Below are 24,202 nucleotides of genomic sequence, written 5' to 3'. Positions count from 1 at the left end.
CATTATGTGGCCTTCTAGAGGCACATGTTCCTGGTAACTGGCCGCATCATTTCTTCTCAGAGAAACTCTGCTTAAAGAGACCCTGTATCTCAAGTCTTTAGACTTCAGTGCCTGAGGCTAGAATTCAAGTATACTTACATTTTAACACAGAGTAACAGCTTTCACTGTACATACTGGAAGTAGCATAGATCAGTACATGCTGCAGCTAGTTTACTATCAATACAGACACAGAGTAACATCTTATACTGTATATACTGGTGGTAGCAGAGACCAGCGCACACTGCAGCTAGTTTACTATCAATACAGGCACAGAGTAACAGCTTATACTATACCTGCTGGAGGTAGCAGAGATCAGCACATTCTGCAGCTAGTTTACTATTAATACAGGCACAGAGTAACAGCTTCTACTGTACATACTGGGGTAACAGAGATCAGCACACACTGCAGCTAGTTTACAATCAGTACAGGGACAGAGTAACAGCTTATATGGTACATACTGGAGGTAGCAGAGATCAGCACACACTGCAGCCAGTTTACAATCAGTACAGGCACAGATTAAAATCTTATACTGTACATACTGGAGGCAGCAGAGATCAACACATGCTGCAGCTAGTTTACTATCAGAACAGGCACAGAGTAAGAGCATATAATCTATATACTGGGGGTAGAAATGAACAGGGGATGGGGCACACACACACACACACACACACACACACACACGCGCGCACCAGAACTACACAGAGTACACTCCTGACAGAAACTATTCTTAGCTGGACAGAAATCTAGGCAAATTAGCGGAAAGTTATGGTCTTTCTTGTAGGCATTGAAGTATGTGAAACCAGTTGTCTGTGCCTTTTAAAGGAATTTCCCAGATCAATAATCTACTGATTTGCTCCAGCAGTCAGACATATGCATTGTTATTCAGCGGGGCATGAAAAGTACATGCTGGCTAACTGCAGTTTACAGTGTTGTGTGTCAGCCTCTCCCAGACAGACTTACATGAATTTTCTCCTCTGAAGTGACATGATAATGGAGCGGAGAGAGCAGGTGCCTAACCCTAACATCCCCCCCCCCTCCCACACACACACACACACACACACTTGTGATGCCTAATCCTTAAAGGAGAACTGTAGAGAGGCTGCCATATTTATTTCCATTTAAGCAATACCAGTTCTCTGGCTATCCTGCTGATCCTCTGCCTCTAATACTTTAAGCCATAGCCCCTAAACAAGCATGCAGCAGATCAGGTTTTTCTGACAGTTTTGACAGATATGATAAGATTAGCTGCATGCTTGTTTCTGGTGTGATTCAGACACTTCTTCAGCCAAATAGATCAGCAGGGCTGCCAGGCAACTGGTATTGCTTAAAAGGAAATACAGTAAATATGGCAGCCTCCATATACTTCTCACTACAGTTCTCCTTTAACACCCCCCCCTTCCCCCTCCTCACCCCCAAATTAAAAAAAAAAAATCTCAGCTATAAAAGGACACCCTTTTGTAGCAGAATCAAAAACCTTGTAGCCGAAAACCTTATAGCCGAATAAAAAAATGGGCTACAAAGGGGCGCCCTGTTGTAGCAGAATCAAAAACCTTGTAGCCCCAAAAAAATATGGGCTACAAAGGTGCACCCTTTTGTAGTTGAATCAAAAACCTTGTAGCCAAATGAAAAATATGGGCTTTAAATAGAAAACCTTGTAGCCGAACGAAAACTTGGGAGCCCTTTTCACCACTTTGTAGCCCATATTTGCAGAAATAACATTGAAGTCTATGGAGGAGCCCTTTTAATACAGATGGCTCAGGAGCCCTTTTCAACTGATTCCGTATAGTATGGTGATGCAAGCATGGCTTGATTCCTACATGTTAGAGTATGTTGCTTGCTCATTATCACAGAAAGTTCCCATTGAAGTGTAGAACTCTACGGGAAAAAGATACCAGACCTTACAGAAGCTTTTTGGCTAGAGGCTCTGCAGGTGGTGTCCTTGCTCTCCATTAACGCCACTAAAATTTGTACTATACTACAGATAATCCATAGGACTAATTTTACTCCTAAACGCCTACACCGTTACGGTTTACTGGACTCCTCTGATTGTCCTAGATGTAAAAGGGATCATGAGGATCTTCTGCATATGATGGGGAACTGCCATAAGTTGCGCAGATACTTGCCAGGTATTTTAGATGTAATACAACGATACAGGGATGGTAGTGTATCCAAACATGTTAGGATTGCTTTCATCCATTCTTTTTTACAGCAAAACAGTTAATCCTCCATTTCTAGAAAAGTACTACTCCTCCCTCCCTAGCTATATGAACCAAACAAGTAAATGATTCTTTGAAATAGCAAAAATGTTTCAAGTATGCACACAGAGGTTCCCCCAGCAAATTTGAGAAGATATAGGGAAATTGGCTGTGTGGATCCTGACTTGATCAGGGATCAAATTCTCTCAGGGATTGTGGTGTCTAGATGACACACTATGGATATCTAATGTATGGAATTTTGTTTTGTATGCATGACAATTTCCTGTCTATGATATTCCTAATGTGTTCTGCTGTAAATGTTTATTGTACCTTTAATTTAATAAACTGTGTTCTTTTTGGTTGATCAAAAATAAACAATACTACTGTTGGACAAGACTGCCTTGTCAGATTTAGTCGCTGCTAGTACTATAAGAGCGTACAAGAGGAATCGGCGCGGGAGACTTAGGCGCAGGATACAGCCGGTACATGGCTGATCCTGCTGCTGCACAAGTCCCGGCTGTGTTAAATACTATTCCCCCTCCATGCCGCCATGGATGGTGGGGAATGAAATAATTTGGCTTCCAGCAATTGCTGGAAGCTGAATGATTGTGTTTTAAAAGTAACTTCAGCTCCGTCTTCTGACGGCGCCGAAGTTACTCCCTGTGTACCCAAGTCTCCTGCGCTTGATTCACTGTGTTCGCTATAAGAGATCTTTGAATCAATGAGTGAGTGAATTCTATCCATGCAGATTCATCCCCTTCAAACCAATTGCTTAATATAGTAGATGAAGAATAAAGGTAACTGGCACTCGAAGAGGGCTGGAATAGGCAGTCGGAATTGATTACCGAGCAGACTGTGCTCTTTACCTAGTGAGGATATCACGATATATTTGCTGAGAAGAAAAGCAGGTCCGGCACCAGTCTCAATGCTTCAGTGAAAATTTATTCCAACAGATACAGTGAAAAAAGGCACATGGGGGTACAAAAGGACGGCCTGACAGCCGTTTCTCAGGTCTCCCCGCTTCGTCAGAGCCTCTGACGAAGCGGGGAGACCTGCGAAACGGCTGTCAGGCCGTCCTTTTGTACCCCCATGTGCCTTTTTTCACTGTATCTGTTGGAATAAATTTTCACTGAAGCATTGAGACTGGTGCCGGACCTGCTTTTCTTCTCAGCAAACAATTGCTTAATATTTTGTTGTGGATTGCAAAAAGTTTTGAATCAGGATGACACCATTTATTGCTGAATTTAAAGTGGTGCGAAACTCGCGTACATAAAAAAGGGCGCCTGGAAAAAAGGGCATGTGGTGTAGCCGAAATGTAATGATTTTGTCAATAACCATATTTTAATTGTTTTTTGTTGTAATAAAAATCTGGAAATATTGTTTATAACACTGAAAACGATAATATCCTGTATGTATAATTGTATAATATTGTGTATAACCTTCTTTTATCATTTTGTCATGTAATAAAATCTAAAAAATATAGTTTATAACACTGAAAACAATAATAAATGTATAATGGTTATAATTTTATAATATTATGTAAAACCTTCATTTATCGTTTATGTAATAAAACCTGAAAATATCGTTTGCAACAATGAAAACAAATATAAGTAAGTTCATAATAACTGTAGTAAAAAATGAGTAAATATTACTAAATACTAAACATTTTACTACAACTAAACCTAACTCTACTTTCACACAGAACCCTCCATCTACCTATTGCTAACCTTTAGACCCCCCTGGTGGTGCCTCACCCTAAGACCCCCCTGGTGGTGCCTAACCCTAAACCCTCCCTGGTGGTGCCTAACCCTAAGATCCCCCTGGTGGTGCCTAACCCTAAGACCCCCTTGGTGGTGCCTAAACCTAAGATCCCCCTGGTGGTGCATAACCCTAAACCCCTCCTGGTTGTGCCTAACCGTAAGACCCCCTTGGTGGTGCCTAACCCTAAGACCCCTCTAGTAGTGCCTAACCCTAAAACTCCCATATCATTTTTTCTAATTATTTTTTAATTCAATATACATTATTTAGCTATACACTTCCTTAGTAGTGCCTAGCCCTAAAACTCCCATATCGTTTATCAAATCATTTTTTAAATCAATTATATTTAGTTATTTGAGACTTTTGTATTTTCCACTATTCCACTAAATATCGTTTTAGTTATGAAACTTTACGTAGATAGAAACAATATGTATTGTAAGTATGTTTGTAAACATTTTTATATGGTAAGTATGTTTGTAAATGTTATTATTTACCGGGCGCCCATTGAAAATGCTATTATTCACCAGGCGTCCATCAAATGATATTTATCATGAGATCATCAATGGCGGCACCCTTTTTGTCCACTTGCCTCATGTGCCCAAATTTCCTGCATTTCGTCTTTACTCTAAAAGATTATTTACAGCCTTTACCACTTCAGGCCACGGGTTGTTTTCACCTTATGGACGAGAGGAATTTTTATATTTCATCGCTCCTCCCGTTCATTCCCCAATAACTTTATCACTACTTATCACAAGGAAATGAAGATGAAAATGAAACTGTAATGTTATGTCAGAGCTTTATTCCACTTCAAAAGAAACAGAGTACACTTTTGGCTAATCACCCTTTTTCAAACCCAATTCCTGCATGTTTGCTGACAAGATGTTAGAAAAGTAGAAAAGACAGCTTATATACATGCAAACATCAAATCACCTTTCAGGTTCAGGTTTTCTCTTTTTTTTCCCCCAGGGAGCACCTGGAGAAGATGGCCGTCCTGGTCCACCTGGTCCAATTGGAATTCGTGGTGAAACTGGTACAATGGGACCTGCAGGTCCAAAAGGCAACAGTGTATGAATTATGTTTATCTAATCAAATACACTTACCATATGTTTTTTCTTCTTGTTTTAAATAACCGATTTTTTTTATTAGGGGGATTCTGGAAAGCCAGGAGAACAAGGCAGTGCAGGAGTTCCTGGACAAAGAGTATGTCTTATATTTATATTATATTCCTCTACACATTAATTCTCGTATTTGTACCATAGATCTATTGAAATTACACCTGAACTGAGAGGGATATGGAGCAGTGGCGTAGCAAAAGGAGATGCAGAGGTTGTGACCTCACCAGGGCCCATGGACTGGGGGGCCATTAGGGGCCTTTGTCCATCTTATTAGCTTTTAATTGGTGCTATGCTGGTAATAAACACCTCTATATGTGCATTGAATAGTAGTAATCCTTAACTAACTGTTTCGTAACTTTGATAAGACCTTTCTGACACGGATATTGTCCTTGGTAGGTTTTGGGACTTCATATCAATAGAGTACTTGGGGCCCTATGTAAAACTCGCACTGGGGCCACAAGCTCCTCAGCTACGCTGCTGATATGGATGCTGGCATATTTCCTTACAAAACAATGCAGATTTCCTGGCTGTCCTGCTGATATTCTGCCTCTAATACTCTTAGCCATAGACCCTGAATACGCATGCAGATCAGGTTCTCTGACTATAGTATGACTGGAGCTGCATGCTTGTTTTAGGTGATTCAGACACAACTGTAGTCAAAGAGTTTATCAGGACTGCCAGGAAACTGGTATTGTTTAAAAGGAAATAAATATGGCAGCTACCATAACCCTCTCAGTTCAAGTGTACTTTAACAATAAGAACTTGTTATCTAGTATGCTACATTTTCCTGAACACAACCTAATATTATGTAGTTAAAAGGTAGATGAAAGAGTATGAACCAAGTGGAGGTTTAAATGTACACATATTTTTACCTAATTAATCCAAGTTAATTTAATAATAATAATAGTCATTACAATTATTGAGTCATATTATAATAATTTTCTGACCGTACTAGTGTCCAAGGTTGAAATCTCTGTCAGTAAATTATCTGGGTGAAATTAGTATGCTCTGTAGAGATGGCCCAAACAGTTCGCCGGCAGGCAGTTCCCAGCGAATTTCCGCTGTTTGCGCTCTCGGCGAACTGCGAACTTATGGCGTGTTCAACCTGCCCCCTATACATCATCATGAAGCCAAATTTTGACTCCTTACCTCACAGTCAGCATACACATGGCAGCCAATCAGCTAGCACCACCCCCTGGACTCCCCACCCCCCTATTAAAAAGCAGTTGCGGTGGCCACAATGGATTCATTCTCTGCTGGCTGCTGACTGTTAGTGAGAGCAGGGTCAGACTTGCTGCAGATAGGTAGGAAAGGCATTAGCTAGGCCTGTGTTCCTGTTCCTCACTTGCTGTGAAAGCACCCCAAACAGCCCTTTTGAGGGCTAGTACAGTGATCTGCAAACTTGGCTCTCCAGCTGTTAAAGGACTTATGAGGCCAACGGAGGAAAAAAAGCTGGCCCGGGGGGATAATGAGCGGGGGGACCCGGCGGAGCGGGACGGAGGGCGCGGATGGTGTCCTCCGTGCCTGAAACGAAGATGCAAGCAATTAACTTTTTTTCCTCCGTTGGCCTCGTAAGTCCTTTAAGGAACTACATGTCCCACAATGCATTGCAGGAATCTGACAGCCACAGTCATGATTCATAAAGGCAAATGCATTGTGGGACTTGTAGTTCCTTAATAGCTGGAGAACCAAGTTTGGGCTAGTACATCGATCTCCCGTTTTTTCTTTTCCTTTTTTTTATTTTTTTATTTTGTGACACTCCACAGACCACTGACGCCCAGAGCTGTGTGCACACTACTGCTGTTACTACATTCCGTTGCAGGCACACTAGCACTCCAGTGCTTTAGTTTAGACCAGTGGTCCTCAAACTAAGGCCCGCGGACCGAATGTGGCCCCCTGAGGCTTTTTACTGGCCCTCCACACACAAAATGTATTATAGATGCGGTCAGCTACAACTTTAACTATTAGTGATCTGCATATGGAATGAAGCCAGAAAGCAGTAATTTGCTGCTTTCCAATCAAATTCCACCTTAGATGACACTGTTGTCCAATTACATAGTTATTTGGGTTGGAATTGGACTACAGGTTGTCACCTGGGTATGTTTCACTGTCTGGTGCACAAAGACTTCTACATCATTTTATGTATGTTCCGCCTCCCAGCAGTCTGAAGTATGTTGACCCGGCCCTCGACCCAAAACGTTTGGGGACCCCTGGTTTAGACTGTATTCTGATAGTACTATTGCATTTCTCTGTGTGTGACACTCCACAGCCCACTGACACCCAGAGCTGTGCACACTACTGCTATTGTTGCTACATGAAGTTGCACGCACAGTACCACTCCAGTGCATTATTTGTAGGAATGTAACTTAATTTCTTTGATTTTAACTATGTGATTTAAACTTTGACCCTCTACATCACAGTCACCAGACACATGACAGCCAATCAGGTTGCACTCCCTCCTGGAGCCCCCCCCCCCCCCCCCCACACACACACACACACACTTATAAAAGGCAGCAGCATCTGCCATTTTCTCACTCTGTGTGCTGCTGTGTTACTGAGAGAAGGGAGAGAGGTTTCTGTGGAGATAGGGAAAGCTTAGTTAGGCTCTTGTTAGCTTGCTCCTTGCTGATATTCATTGCTGTAAAGCACCCCAAAACAGCTCTTTTGAGAGCTAATGTTCTTGTGATGTGTTTTTTTTTTTTTTGTGTGTGGCCCACTGACACTGTATATACAGCCCTGTCTGTCGCATCTGGCCCTTGCTAATTGCTATACTGTGCTAGGCCCAGCACATTCACACTTTTCACTGCACCACCTGACCTGTGTGACTGCTGCACTGCACATTGTATTATAATACCAGTCACTGCATAATTTTAACTGCACCTGTGTGACAGCACACTGTTTTATAGACCAGTCCGTGCATACCTTTGAACTGCACCTGTGTGAATACTGCACATTATAGTGTAATACCAGTCACTGCATACCTTTCACTGCACCTGTGTGACTGACAGCATGCTGTATTATATACCAGTCTGTGCATACCTTTGAACTGCACCTGTGTGACAGCTGCACATTGTATTGTAATACCAGTCACTGCATACCTTTAACTGCATCGGTGTGACCGCACACTGTTTTATATATCAGTCCAGCAGTCAGTACATCCATTTTCACTGCACCTGTGTGACTGCACATTGTTATACCAGCAGTCACTGCAACCTTTTCACTGCACCTGTGTGACTGCACATTGTTATACCAGCAGTCACTGCAACCTTTTTACTGCACCTGTGTGACTGCACATTGTATTATACCAGTCACTGCATACCTTTCACTGCATCTGTGTGACTGCACATTGTATTATACCAGCAGTCAGTGTATACCTTTCACAGCACCTGTGTGACTGCACATTGTATTATACCAGCAGTCAGTGTATACCTTTCACTGCATCTGTGTGACTGCGCATGGTATTAGTCAAGTCAGAAGTAAAGCAGTGTGAAGCAAGCACCCATGGAAGGAAAAACAGAAGGATGTGCTAGGACCCACAGTGTCTCTGCATACTCCGACACTCCAATGTCTTGTATCAGCAGTCAAGTCAGCACCATCCAGTAGTAATAAAGCTCATTTATTGATAAAACGATATAGCAAGCATTACAGCTGTAATGCTTGCTATATCGTTTTATCAATAAAAGAGCTTTATTACTACTGGATGGTGCTGGTATTAGTCAAGTCAGTGCATACCTTTTACTTCATCCGCCCAATATGGACAAAACAACAGGAAGAGGCAAGCTACCCAGCAGGTCTGTTCGAGGTCGTGCTGACGTGATTTCGTGCAGCCCTGGACCAAAGTACAGTGTTCAGAAGGCACGTGCCATCAAATGCCAAGATTGTCAGGAGGTAGTTGACTATTTAACACAGAACACCTCATCTTCCGCAGTCACCAGCGCTACTACTAGCACCACATCTGCTCCATTTCACACTTCGCAGGATTTATTTGGTGGGGAATTAACTGATTTACAGCCATTATTGTTACAACACGATGAAGGCGCAAAGCAGGTTACACCACCTCATATGTCTGAGTTAGGCTTCACATGGACGTAAAGTGTGAGGATGATGAAGTACCTGCTGTTGGTGCAGTTTATGAGGTGTCTGATAGAAGTGAAGCTGTGGAGGATGATTATGATGATGACGATGATGATGATACTGCCATGGATGTCACGTGGGATCCCAATAGACATGATGACTAGGAGGCCAGTTCAGAGGAGGAGTCAGAGAGAAGTAGGAGGAGACGAGTTGCTGAAAGAAGCAGGGGGAGCTCGTCGTCAGAAACTGCTCGTGGCAGTGTCCGGCGGCATGTATCGCCACCTATGGACAGCCAGCCAACATGCCCTTCAAGGTCAGCTGCTGACGCCACCACCAAAGTGCCATCATACCAGGGCTCAGCGGTGTGAACATTTTTTTGTGTGTCTGCCTCAGATGAGAGCAATGCCATCTGTACTCTCTGCCACCAAAAATTGAGCCGTGGAAAGACCAAGACCCGCGTAGAGACAACTGCCTTACGAAGGCACATGATGAAAAAGCACAAACTGCAATGGGAAGACCTTCTGAGGAAAAACAGCACACAAAAGCAAAGCCACCCTCCTTCTCCTCTTCCTCCTTCAGGTGAGGCATCTTAAGCCGCTTTATCCCTTGCACTTTCACAGCCACCCTCCTCCACTCCTCCTCTTACCTTGAGTGGTTCCTGCTTCTCTGCCCACAGCAGCCAGGTGTCCGTGAAGGAAATCTTTGAGCAGAAGAAGCCAATGTCTGCCAGTCACCCCCTTGCCTGGCTTCTGACAGCTGGCTTGGCGGAACTGTTAGCTTGCCAGCTGTTACTATACCCAGCTGGTGGACTCTGAGGCCTTCCGAAAATTTGCGACGATTGGGACACCGCAGTGGAAGATACCAGGCCACAATTATTTCTCAAAAAAGGCGATACCCAAACTGTACCATGAAGTTGAAAGGCAAGTGGTGTCATCTCTGGCACACAGCATTGGGTCAAGTGTCCATCTGACCACGGATGCCTGGTCTGCAAAGCACGGTCAGGGCAGGTACATTACTTATGCAGCACATTGGGTCAACATGGTGACCGCTGGCAAGCAGGGAGTACGTGGCTGTGCAGCGGACCTAGTTGTGACACCTCCACGGCTTGCAGGCAGGCCTGCTGCCACCTCGTCTCCATCTCATCCTACTACTCCTGCTAAATCCTCTTCACTGTCATCCTCCTCCTTGACTGAGTGGCAGTGCTACTCTACTGGTGCTATGATCTCCTCTCCAGCTACACACACACCAAGCTCCCCAGGGACTATGCTGCATGCCAGGTTTGATGGTGTCACGCCATCTTGGGCATGTCTTGCCTCAAAGCCGACAGTCACTCTGGAGCAGCTCTCCTGGCTGCTCTGAACAAACAGGTGGATCAGTGGCTGACCCCGCACCAACTGGAGATCGGCAACGTGGTGTGTGACAATGGCAGCAATCTAGTTTTGGCTTTGAGAAAGTTGACACATGTACCCAGCATGGCACATGTGCTGAATCTAATAATTCAAAGATTTGTGTGTAAGTACCCAGGCTTACAGGAGGTCCTGAAGCAGTCCAGGAAGGTGTGTGGGCATTTCAGGCAGTCCTACATGGCCATGGCACGCTTGGCCGATATTCAGCAGAGAAACAACGTGCAGATGAGGTGCTTGATTTGCGATAGCCCGCTGGAATTCAGCACTCCTCATGTTTGACCGTCTGCTACAACAGGAGAAAGCCGTCAACAAGTATCTGTACAACTACAGTGAAAAGTCATGCTCTGGGGAGCTGGGGTTTTTCTGGCCAAAGTACTGTACACGCATGTGTATTGCCTGCAGGCTCATGCGTCCGTTTGAGGAGGTGACAAACCTGGTGAGTCGCAGTGAAGGCGCCATCAGCGACTTGATCCCATATGCTTTCTTCCTGGAGCATGCCGTACCTAGAGTGGTGGATCAAGCTGTGGAGGAGCGTGAACAGGAATAGATGGAAGAGTAAGAACAATCATCAGCAGGACCAGGTGTTTCCTCAACACCTGTGGCAGCATAGAGGAGGGGGAGGAGGAGGAAGAGTCGTGTGGGGAAGAGAAGTTAGATGAGGAAGGTGGGTTTTTTTGAGTAAGAGGCGGAAGAACAGCAGCAGGCGTCGCAAGGGGCTTGTGCTGCTCACTTTTCCTGTGGTATTGTCCGTGGCTGGGGAGAGGAGGAGAACTTACCTGACATCAATGAGGAAGAGCAAGAGGAGATGGCTAGTACGTTGACATCCAACTTTGTGCAGATGGCGTCTTTTATGCTGTCCAGCCTGTTGAGGGACCCCCGTATAAAAAAACTCAAAGGGAATGACCTGTACTGGGTGGCAACGCTACTACACCCTCGGTATAAGCACAAAGATGCGGAGATGTTACCAAATCACCAGAAGGCAGAAAGTATGCTTTACAGTGCGTTTAAGGTGATGTCACAGCACAACGGAATAAAGGTGCCACTGCCAGTAATCTTGCACATCCCATGTCCAAGCAGGCAAGGACAGGACGCTCTAGCGATCTCATGGTGATTTCGAACATGCAGACATTCTTTAGTCCAACGCCTCGCCTTAACTCTTCCGGATCCACCCTCCACCAACACCTCGAACGGTAGGTAGCCGACTACCTGGCCTTAACTGCGGATGTACACACTCTGAGCAGCGATGAACCCCTGGATTACTGGGTGCGCACGCTTGACCTGTGGCCAGAGCTGTCACAATTTGCCATCCAACTTCTGGCTTGCCCTGCCTCAAGCGTCCTGTCAGAGAGGACCTTCAGCGCAGCTGGAGGCATTGTCAGTGAGAAGAGAAGTCACCTAGGTCAAAAAATTGTTCAGTACCTCACCTTTATCAAAATGAATGAGGCATGGATCCCGGAGGGCTACTGCCTGCCCGAAGACTAAATCAGTCCCCAAACAAATCATCTCTGCCTGCACACCGTGTGACTGCCTGCCCCAAAACTAAGTCGGTCCCCACACAGCATCTCTGCCTGCAGGCCGCTTGACTGCATTCCCCGCCACCACCAACAAGGTCCAGGACTCCAGGCGGATTTTAAGGCCGCTGCTAACAAAAACAGTACTAATTTTTTTTGTGGTGCGTGTACATGCCTGCCTAATATTTCTGGCTGCACTGCGGCTGCAACAACAAAATAAAAGGCACGTACATGTGTCAATTCCCCTTGATCGTTACCTTGCCTCGGTGAAGGGGCTTGCATATCACAATGAAGCAATGACTGCCGGCTATATGAGTGCGTTGGGGGGCACACCTGACCCAAGATAATAAGGATGTTGCTTCATTGTGGACAGACCAAATTCTATCAGCTGGACAGTCACTGATGTTCTGTCATTGAGCTACCTCAGCCCGACCATATGGGCTTGAAAACCGCCATCGCCTGCACTCTCGCCATGGTGTGCACCAGTCCAGCACAGCCATCACTACACAAACAGCTGTTTGCAGTGCGCTACTCAGTGAGTTTGGTCTGTCAGTGTGAAGCAGTACACGAATTACACTACCTGATTGATGTATACACACGCAACATGTTTTCAAGCACTTTATGCCTCCAGTTTAGCATTGCAATGCAATTTCTGCCCTTAAAACCCTGCTCTGCATCAAATCCGTAATTTTCCCTGGGACTTTTGGCGTGTATCCCACTCCGCCATGCCCCCCTCCAGGTTTTAGACCCCTTGAAACATCTTTCCCATCACTTTTGTGGCCCGAAATAGTGTTTGAAGTTTTGAAAGTTCGCCTGCCCTTTGAAGTCTATTGCTGTTCACAAAGTTCGCACGAACGCAAACTTTTGCAGAAGTTCGCATTCGAAGTTCGGGAACCTAAAATCGGAGGTTCGAGCCATTCAGGTCTGATGACTTCTGAGCATGGACAGCTCTCTTTAACCCACACCACAGATTTTCAATTGTATTCAGGTCTGGGGACCAGGGCCGGCCCGCCCATGAGGCGGGGTGAGGCGGGTTCCTCAGGCGGCAGGAAGTGGAGGGGCGGCACCAGACATAAAGAGGAAGTGACTGCGGAGCCGGAGAGAGTGCTGTGCAGGCTGCAGTGCAGACTCTGCAGTGAAGTCCGGCTGTTCCTGTGGTGCCTGGCTGCACACACCGTGAGTGACCCTCCGCCGCCGAGGTAGAGTCTGTGTTCTGGCTGGGACCCGCCCCGCCCCCGTTAAGCTGTGCACCGCACGCCCGCCCGTTCTGGTGCCGCCCACATGATGCCGCCGGCCTCCGAGTCCGTCGACTCCAAGCTCTGCGGCCAGATTTTGACCTCACAAGTGTCCCGATTTCGGAGGGACAGTCACAGGTGGGGGGGCGTGGTCCCGCTTAACCCCCGGTCTGTGCTCTTCTACATCAGCCAATTAGTCAGGGATGTGGCGAGGGCGACCCGGCTTCGTCTCCCTCCCTTGGCCCCCCTCCTGGGTCTCCTCTCTCCCTTTTGCAGAGTGCAGCACTGTCGGTGTGGCTCCAGGAATCTCATCTGCACCCAGCGATGTCTTCTCTGTACATCCTCATCAGTTCCAGCTGGCTACACACTACTTCCTGTCCTCTGTATGTCGCGTGATTACACAGACGGGGCATGCAGAGAGAAGGCAGAGATCAGCCAGCTGGAACTAATGGAGAGACATCGCTGGGTGCAGGTAAGATTGACAAACTGATGCATCATTCCTTTCTCTCTATTTGCTGCCTTGCATGATTTTTAGATTTGGGCTCTCTTGTTCACATTGATGTGCTCCAGCCTTATACAAGTTAAAAAAAAACTAGCTTGCACGGCAGTGTTGCTTCTCAATGGCAGTGAGGCTTGCTGGCAGAGGCCATGCTACTGGAAGGTGAGCCAAGTTTTATGGAGCTCTCCATGCTTTGTCTCCTGTTTTCTTACATCTCCTTGCCCCTGCACAAAGATAAGCTGACAGCCTGCTATGTTTATCTGATGGGGATGGAATGTGACCCTCACAAATAGTCAGCTTGGTGCTAATCAATGACTTGATGGGAATCTCTGCCTCCTATGTGTCATTTACTACTTTCTCTGAGTTGCTTGGGACCTCTGCTTCCTGGGATCATCTACTTATAAATGCTTATTCAGTGACATTTTAATCCCAAAACTTACATTAAAATAGATGCCCATACACACTTGTTGCTTCCCAATAGCTCCCAACAGTCCCTCTTTCAGGACTGATGTACAGATCTTTAAGTATATATAGTTTTCTGCTGGAAAAAATGTTTGACTCTTTCCCCCATCCTTTAAATTGATTTAATTCTTATTTTCAAATGTAAATAGGAAGGAAAATGAACCAGGGTTGAAAGGGCCAGCGTGGATTGACTTATAATAAAACCTATTTTTCCTAAAAAAATCATTACATTATGCGTGACTAGGGGCGTGATTAGGGTTTTGGCAGGGGTGTGGCTGAAGTGTCCCTCTTTCTGATCTCAAAAAGTTGGGAGGTGTGCTCTCCTGTCTCCTCCAAGGCTGCACGCTGCCTAAGCCTGCTGATGGTGGCGGCTGCCGCCCGCTCTGCTGCCCTGCCTGATTGTCACGGTCAGTCACTGAGCGCCGCCGACATGACCGTGACTATGATTATGAGCCTGGCTGCCGCCGACCGCCGCTCACCGGCCTTGCCCGCCAGCGCGAGATGCTAGATGAATGGAGCATGCCCGCGGCCGCTGCAGCAGTCTGTCCCCTGCCTGCCAGTGCCAGCCAGTGCAGAATGCATGCTGGATGCCTGCGGATGCCCGACGCCCGCCCATCGCCATTGCCAGACCCTGAGGGAGACCCCATCCCCGGTGAGTCAGTCACTTTGCTGCCTCACTCAGGCTTTCTTCACGGTCGGTCGTGTGGGTGTAATGTTATGTACAGCAGATGGGGCAGGGGGTAATACAGGGCACCACCGGCAGTAATGGACGTACAGTAGGTAATTAGTAATGGTGGGCGTACTGTGGGGATGGAATTGGAATGGAATCAGTATTGAAGACATATTGGGGGGGGGGGGGGACTTGGCAAGTGGAACAGGAATCAATGAAGGGGATGACAAAGTCGAAAGGAAGGGGGGGGGGTGCACAAGAAAGGGGCTAAGTGGGAGCAGGAAGATGGTGACATGGGAGTGGGGATCAAAACATGGAGAGGGAGGAGGGCAGTGACTGCAAGGAGGGGCATAAGACAGAGAGACTCAGAGATAGTGGCAAATAAGGAGGCACAGGGGAGAGGACACAGAAGGGAGGCACAGGAGAGAGTTGCAAAGGAGTCACAAGAGAGAGGCCGCAGAAGGGAGGCACAAGAGAGAGGGGCAAAGGAGGCACACGAGAGGCCACAGAAGGGAGGCACATGGGGAAAGGACACAGAAGGGAAAGACAGGATGCACAGGAGAGGGGCACAGAAGGAAGGCACAGGAGAGTGGCAAAGAAGGAGGCACAAGAGAGAGGAGCGGACTGAAGCGGTCTTCTTTAATTTTGCTTTAAGGATGGGGGGGGGGGGGCGCCTTCACGATCTTTGCCTCAGGCAGCAGAAAGTCCAGGACCAGCCCTGCTGGGGACTGAGATGGCCATTCCGAAACGTTGTACTTGTTTCTCTGCTGGAATGCCTTAGCGGATTTTGAGCAGTGTTTAGGGTTGTTGTCTTGCTGAAAGATCCAGCCCCGGCGCAGCTTCAGCTTTGTCACTGATTCCTGGACATTGGTCTCCAGAATCTGCTGATACTGAGTGGAATCCATGCGTCCCTCAACTTTGACAAGATCCCCAGTCCCTGCACTGGCCACACCACCACATTTTACTGTAGGTAGCAGGTGTTTTTCTTGAAATGCTGTTCTTTTTCCTCAATGAAAAAAAATTAAACATTCTCCTGTGGATAAAACGGACACATTTTATTTGTCCAGTTGTCCCGATTATTAAACCGTTTTAATTATGTCCCTATCACAATGTATGGTGACAATATATTATTATGAAATATAGGTGTTATTTTTCTGTTGTTTTTTTTTTTGTCTGGTCCATAATTACAAGCTCCTATATAGTAAAGTAAAAGTAAGTTTCCCTCATAAAATATAGATTAAAAAAGCTGAGTCCCTAAGGCAACTATTTATATATATTTTTATCTCCCTAGTAGAGATAGCTAGGTGTGCCTTTATATAAGCCATGGCCCCATAGATAGCCAGATGTTCCCCTTCTGGCTCCCCTCCATACAATACCGCTGTAAGCCTCACTATACCGAATGGATCAGTCCCGGCTTGATGACTTCATAAAGCGGTATTGTATGGAGGAAAGCCTGATCGCCACTGAAACAATGACAGATAAGAGATCCTTATTGACTAATTCTCCATGCTGCCTGATTGCAGCAATGGCAAGGAGGGGTCATATAGACGGCAGGGTGAGTGAGCTGCGGCGGGCAGAGAGTGACACGATCAGCAGGAGCAACAAGAGTGGCGAGAATGCTCTGGCAGGAATAACAGCATCAAAACAGGGCATAGATTTCATTCACCGCCGTCCGGAAGTGGTTGAACAAGTGCATTTGTGTAATCCCTGGCCACTAGATACTAGCAGATATATATAAATCGAGAAGTTGGGGATAGCCAAAGGTCATACACTTATCAGAAACAGAGGTACCAGGAGTCAGACAAAATCAGAGTCGTTAACAGGTTGTCTAAACCAAGTACCAGATGTCTGCAGTATAGGAAGGATGAGACTAAACAAAGTGAAGGGCACGCCGTGTCATACACAGGAAAACAATCTGGAGAATATCCAATATCCAAGACTGATCTAACTAGAGCACATATATATCGGCAGTGTCTGCATATATATATATATATATATATATATATATATATATATATATATATATATACACACATATATATATATATATATATATATATATATATATATATCTCTGAAAACTAGCTGACTTAGGCACAATAGCAAGGCAAGGTGCAGCGCTCAGCAAACTAATAGCTATAACGGACAGCGAGTAACTGAATGCCCAGGGCTTTATATAGAAGGAATAGATCACAGACCAAGCCCCCAGGAAAATCGGACCAATCCGCAACATCCCTGCAGCAAGTGTCAGCTGACTGCAGGAATCAGCTGACACACCTCAGACATGCCTCCTTAACCTATAAAGGCAGCTCTGAGCTGTGCACGTCCTCCTAGGGAGACTGCCAGAAACAACACGCTGACTCACATCTACAGGGGAGCCGGGGATGCGTCTGAACAGAGAGGAAGAGGAAGCTTCTTGCAACTGCTCAACATTGTCAGAGCCGCCTCCTGAGACAACACCAGATAAGTTTGTTACATTACCCCCCCCCCCCCTTTCGAGGGGTGGACTCTGGACACTCCCTACCTGGCTTATCAGGATGTTGACAATGAAATTCCCGAACTAAATCGTCGACATGAACCTGCCGTGCTGGAACCCAACTCCTCTCCTCAGGCCCATCAGTCCACCAAGTACTGCAGAGAGTTATAAAATTTCCGAGAGTCAAGAATCCTTTCCACCTTATACTCAGGTTCACCATCCACCTCAATCGGAGATGGAGGGGCGGATGACAGTGAAACATTGGCCGCCGGCTTCAATAAAGACACATGAAAATAACTTACTCCCCTCATAGATTGAGGCAAGGTTACTCAATAAACGACTTCATTAATTTTTTCTGAGACAGGATAAGGGCCATTGTACCTGGGCCCCAGCTTGGCAGAAGGCTGGCGCAGAGGAATGTTACCAGTCAAAACCCAAACAAGATTCCGAGGTGTAAATTCCCACTCAGGGGTTCAATGATGATCAGCATGATGTTTTTGTTGAGAAACCGCCTTTTGCAAATTCTGCCTGACCTGAGACCAGACTGACTGCATATGAGATATCCAAACTTCCAAAGCCGGATAAATGAAATGTGAACTGGAAAATGAGGAGAGCTTAGGACTCCGGCCAGTAACCACCTGAAAGGGTGACAACTTGGTAGAAGAATATGGAAGATTGTTGAATGCAAATTCAGCAAAAGGTAGAAATCGCAGCCAGGTTTCCTGACGGTCAGACACAAAACACCGGAGATATTGCTCCAGGGATTGGTTTGTTCTTTCTGTCTGACCGTTGGTCTCAGGATGAAAACCAGATGACAATGACAAGGAGATACCTAAACAAGAACAGAAGGACTGCCAGATTTGGGAGATAAACTGAACTCCCCAATCAGACACAATATCCTCTGGAATACCATGTAAATGAAAGACATGTTCTATAAATAATTCTGCCAACTCCTTGGCTGAAGGCAATTTACACAATGGGACAAAGTGAGCCATCTTGCTGAACCTGTCCCTTATCACCCAGATTACACTTTTCCCACCAGAGGAAGGCAAATCGACCACAAAATCCATACAAATATGGGTCCAAGGGACCTGAGGAATGGGTAAGGGCATCAAATTACCTCTAGGAGCGTTCCTAGAGACTTTGCTTCTGGCACAGATGCTGCATGCGTCAACAAAAGCCTTACAGTCCTTCCTTACAGTAGGCCACCAAACATGATGTGTTAGTAATTCTAAAGTTTTAGTGTCAGGATCTCTGCTGTAGCATGTTCTGTCGGTTTTGCGGTGGGACTGCAACCAGGCAGCTCTGACTTATCTGCTTGCATTGAGTTGCGCATTCGCAATAAGTCTCATTGTCATTTGTAGGGCTGCTCATTCGGATTCCGCGGAAATGCAATTTCCGAAATTCCGATCGGAAATTGCATTTCCGCATAGGAATGCGGAAATCGGTAATGCTAGTGCGTTAGGCGGATTTCCGCCGGAAATCGCAGAAATTTCCGCCTGACTTTAACATCGATTTTCTCAAAAACTATAAAGTCTTTTTGAAATTTTTTTTTGCATCTTGTTCACAAGATTCAGTTTAATAAACCCTGAAAATGTGGTGTTTCTAGGACTTACGGGGGCTTTGCTATTAACCACTAAAGTCGGCGGATTTTTACTGTAATGTAAAATGCAGAAAATCTACATCTGCCTATTTTCGGCACTTACATTACAGTAAAAATCCGCCGACTTTAGCGGTTAATAGCAAAGCCCCCGTAAGTCCTAGAAACACCAAATTTTCAGGGTTTATATAACAGAATCTTCTGAAAAAGATGCAAAAAACGTTTTCAAAAAGACTTTATAGTTTTTGAGAAAATTGATGTTAAATTCGGGCGGAATTTCCGCGATTTCCGGCGGAAATTCCGCATTGAAATGCGGAAATTGGTAGCGGAAAGCGAAATCGGTATTTGGCAATGGCGGAATGCGGATTTACCGCGGAATCGGAAATTGGCATTTCCGACCATCCCTAGTCATTTGCAGTCACTCTGCAGTTCAGAGCAGCTTAGGATGCTGTCATAACTCCTCCTTTTGCTTGCTGCAGTTGAATTACAGCCAGATATCCCTGGATTTCCTACATGCATGTCGTTGCATAGTATTGCATGTATTTGTTATGAGAGTCTTTCAGCTGGCAGCCTGTAATCAAGCTGGCTCAGGATTGCGTAATTACCATTCAGCTGTGTGGGAATTTGCATGCCTGCATCCATTGGCTGATGCCGACATGAAAGTCTGCCTCCCATTTTAGTCCCCACCCGACATAGTGTTCAGCTCTCTGAGTTGTCATTGGGCTCTTGCTGTGAACGTTGTTATTGTAAAAATGTATAATGCCTTGCTCTGTATTTTCCTGCCTGCTGGACGTTTGCTGGCCTGCGGGGGTCAGTAAAGTCCTTCTGATCCTGATAGTTTGGATTCTGCCAGCACCACGTTGGTGACTGGTAGTATTTCTTCTTGCCTTTTTCTTGCCTTGTTCTTGAGGACAAACTATAGCAGCAGTTGCCATTAGTTACACTCCTACCTGTTAGTCTTGTCTATCTCAGTGTGAATGTTGCCGCCGCTGAAGCAGCGACTTTATTGGCTAAGCATTCCGTCTGTCTGTCTGTTGTCTGTCTTGTTAATTGTCATTACTTGTGCTTTAGCTAGTGAGTTATTTGAGAGGTAAATTTCATATAATGCGCATCAGCACAACATATATGTACTCTAGTCAGTCAGTATTTGTATTATTGTAATATTGTATATTGTTTTGTGTTCTGACCCTTGCCTGCCTCTTGACTACGAATTTGCCTAGCCATTCTGTATAACTGCCATCTGATCTATCGTGTATGACCCAAGCCTGTTACCGACTACGTCTGTTGTGTATTGTATCACATAGTATCTAGCCTGATAGGCAACCCAGAGCTGCAGTTGCTCTGGGAAATCTTGCTCCCTTGTTCATTTCTCCTGTGTCCATTTGTGTAGCCTCTTCCATTACCCAGCTACATAGTCTGGAGCACACACGCTGACTCAGAAAGTATGCTTCCCCAGCATACCATTATGTCAGGACAAACACAAACCCACATGGAGGAGGGCTCTGACACAGTGAGTTATGGTTCCTTGTTTTTTAAAAGAATTGAAAAGCTTGACTGTGAAACAGCAAGCAAATTTTTGCCTGAATTGATTAGATTTTTGTTAAACCTAGAGTTTCAGGCTACACCTTTTTCTACCTGGGCTGATCAGATAGTTTGCACTCCGTTCAAAGGCAGACTTTTTGATTGGGCACTTGATGTTTTGAATCACACTACTCTGAGGGAACAGCCTCTAGAATTTATGGCTTTTGTGATCCATAACTGGTTAAGAATATCCTCATTATCATATCCTCTCAATGAACTCTTGATTGCTAGTCAATCAAATATGTCATCAGAAGGTTTTCAAAACAATCCACTAAATGTATTGTTCCACAGTCACCCAGTGTAGCAAAGTCTAAAGTCTTGAATAAAGCTAAACGTAAACATCCTAGAAAATGTTCACAACCAGCAGTATCATTGCCCATAGCAACTGCACATCAGACCCATAGTCAGACTCTGTCATTAGCAGATAATAAAATTCAATTTATACAAAATAGTAAGCAGCGCTCAATACAAAAATATGTTATGTGGCTATCATAAACATTAAGTGACTAAAGTCCAAATGTAACTGTTAATGCTCAATCCACGAGCGGATCGCTGTAGTGAGATATGTGTATATCTTCAAAAGCAATATTGTAATGTTTTAGCAGCGCTCAGCAACAGTTCATCAGATAACTGCTGGCTTAATAGCACTTCACAAAACACCATGGGGTCTCTGCGCAGATGATTATATAAATGAAAATCTTGAAGCAGACGACAGTGAGTTGTTGGAAGTTGCCAGTTGGATTGCTGATCTACCGCCCACCAGAAAAGAACTCTGACTTCCTTAAGGAACTTGTAGATCTCCTATGCAACCTAACACTGGAACACCCCAGATGGATTGTTCTTGGAGATTTCAATACATGGGTGGATGACTCCTCTTCACAATTTGGAATAGAGCTACCTCATGCCTTATATGAACTGGGCTTCTTCCAATCAATCAGCTCTGCTACTCACAGGAAAGGTCACACTCTGGACCTTGTATTCCATACTGGGCTGTCAATAGCCAATGTGGAAATTAATCCTGTTGCCTGGTCAGACCATCACACTATTCACTTCTCCCTCTCAATACCAGCTGTCAAACACCAGTTCAAGAATCAAATAAAATATCGCCGCTTAAAAGGGCTAACACCTCAACATATCCAAGAAAACCTTAGGTTTGATGAATTGACTGACTCCAGCCTGGACCCTGATACTCTGGTGTTTAAATACAACAAATGTGTGTCCTCCACCTTCGAGACCATTGCTCCTCTGTGCACCAAATATCTTACTCTACACCATCATGCACAGTGGTTTGAGAACTCTATAAAAGAGCTGAAAAGACAAGGCCGAAAACTTGAGACTCTGGCGCAAATCTCAGTCCCCAGAAGACAAACATGCCTTAATCCTCCACTTGAAGAACTACCAAAAGGTAATCACGGGAAAAAAAATCATCCTTTCTATCACAAGAGATTGCAAATGCAGTTAACAAACCAGCCCAACTGTTCCGCACAGTGGAAAAACTCTGCAACCCGGCATGTCAAAAACTTAATATCGAGTCTTCAAAGGACCTCTGTGACCAATTTGCCCATTTCTTCACAGACAAAGTCTCCGCTATAAGGTCCGCCATCCAACTTACAACATCTGAGCCTAATATAGCGCCGAAGACCATCGGCAGAGACAACGTAACACCTTGGTCAAACTTCAAAGAAACTGATGAAGCAGTCACATCAAGCATCCTCCTTCACCTCCGCCTAACTACCTGTGACCTGGATCCTGGCCCAACGCAGTTCATGTTGAACTGCCCCGACCTGTCTGTACTGGTATTCTTCAAAATTAACTGTTCCTTACAATCAGGGATATTTCCTGCTTTACTGAAGGAAGCAATAATCAGGCCTCTCCTCAAAAAACCCTCCCTGGACCCAAACGCAATGACCAGCTACAGACCTGTCTCTAACCTTCCCTTTCTGGGTAAGCTAATTGAAAAAGCTGTATACCTCCAGCTAGAAGCCAAAATTCTACAAAACAACAGTTATGACCCATTCCAGTCTGGCTTCAGAGGACACACCAGCACTGAAACTGCCCTCATCCAAATATGCAACCACCTGCTCATGGCAAGAGACAGAGGAGAGTGCTCGATCCTCATACTGCTAGACCTTTCTGCAGCCTTTGATACAGTTGACCATGACATCTTGATAAACAGGCAACAGGAATACTGGGGCATGGATGGCATAGTTCTTCAGGGGTTCAAATCCTTCTTGAGTGGCAGAACCCAAAAAGTGTCTATGGGGCCCTTTCTGTCCACCCCTGTACCACTTAAGTATGGGGTGCCCCAGGGCTCCATCCTCTCCCCCCTGCTTTTTACAATTTACATGTTACTGCTGAGAAAACTAATCCAAAAACATGGCCTAACATACCATTGCTATGCGGACGACACCCAACTATATCTTTCCTTCAAGCCTGGTGTGACAGACCCAACTCTAACTATAAACGCCTGCTTACGTGAACTACAGCAATGAATGAATGACAACTGGCTGAAACTGAATGCAGACAAAACTGAAATCCTTCTGATCGGAGGGCAGCGCATGACAACAAAACAACTTAACTTGCAGTCTTCACTACTGGGAATAGGAGGCATGGATCTACGCAGCTCTGATCATGTGCGTTGCCTGGGAGTTCTAATTGATGGGTATTTAAACTTCAGAACTTACATCTCTGCTGTGGTGAAATCATCCTATTTTCACCTTAAGAACATCGCAAAAATCAAGCACCTCATCCCCCCAGAAGATCTACCAACTTTAGTTCATGCCTTCATTACCTCCCGACTGGACTACTGCAATGCTCTCTACACTGGCCTTCCAAAAAAGGTCTTGTACCACCTACAGCTGATACAGAATACTGCTGCCAGACTGCTAACCAACCAACCCTGTCACTGCCACATAACGCCAGTCCTGCACTCCCGTCACTGGCTACCTATAGAATGGAGGGTCCTATTCAAGATCGGCCTACTGACATTTAAATCCCTGAATAATCTGGGCCCTGGATATATGAAAGATATGTTGCAGCTGCGTAGCAATCCCCGCATTCTCAGATCCACAGGTTCTAATAATCTAGTCATACCCTGAGTCCACTTGGAAACTTTTGGTCCCAGAGCCTTCTGTCATGCTGCCCCTACGTTTTGGAACTCCTTACCTCAACAGATCAGGACAGCTCCATCCCTGGACGGGTTTAAATCCAGACTGAAAACCCACCTGTTCAGTTTGGCATTTGCAGAAATATAACTTTTGTTGTGTGAATACTTCATCCTACTACCAACTACTGAATCTGAGAGAGCTTAAGCACTTTGAGTCCTATGGGAGAAAAGCGCTATAGAAATGTTATTGTATTGTATTGTATTATTGTCTATCTCAGTGTGAATGTTGCCGTCGATGAAGCAGCGACTAGATTGGCTAAGCATTCCGTCTGTCTGTCTGTTGTCGGTCTTGTTAATTGTCATTACTTGTGCTTTAGCTAGCGAGTTATTTGAGAGCTACATTTCATATATTGCGCATCATCACGATATATATGTACTCTATTCAGTCAGTATTTGTATTATTGTAATATTGTAT

At 45.2% G+C, this 24,202-nt stretch overlaps 1 protein-coding gene across 1 annotated transcript in view; it reads left to right on the top strand.

The window, feature by feature from the left end:
- The window catches only part of COL5A2 (collagen type V alpha 2 chain), a 1,703,177-nt gene that overhangs the window by 1,123,197 nt on the left and 555,778 nt on the right, over positions 1-24,202 (top strand). The window contains exons 25-26 of the mRNA XM_068247348.1: positions 4,959-5,057; positions 5,139-5,192. Of these exons, the coding sequence (XP_068103449.1) occupies positions 4,959-5,057; positions 5,139-5,192 (153 nt within the window). The remainder of the gene's footprint in view (positions 1-4,958; positions 5,058-5,138; positions 5,193-24,202) is intronic.

Source organism: Hyperolius riggenbachi, chromosome 7 (assembly GCF_040937935.1).
Source record: "Hyperolius riggenbachi isolate aHypRig1 chromosome 7, aHypRig1.pri, whole genome shotgun sequence".
Classification (NCBI taxonomy): Eukaryota; Metazoa; Chordata; class Amphibia; order Anura; family Hyperoliidae; genus Hyperolius; species Hyperolius riggenbachi.
Note: the sequence above shows the minus strand (reverse complement) of the source record. Positions and strands in the feature narration are given on the sequence as shown.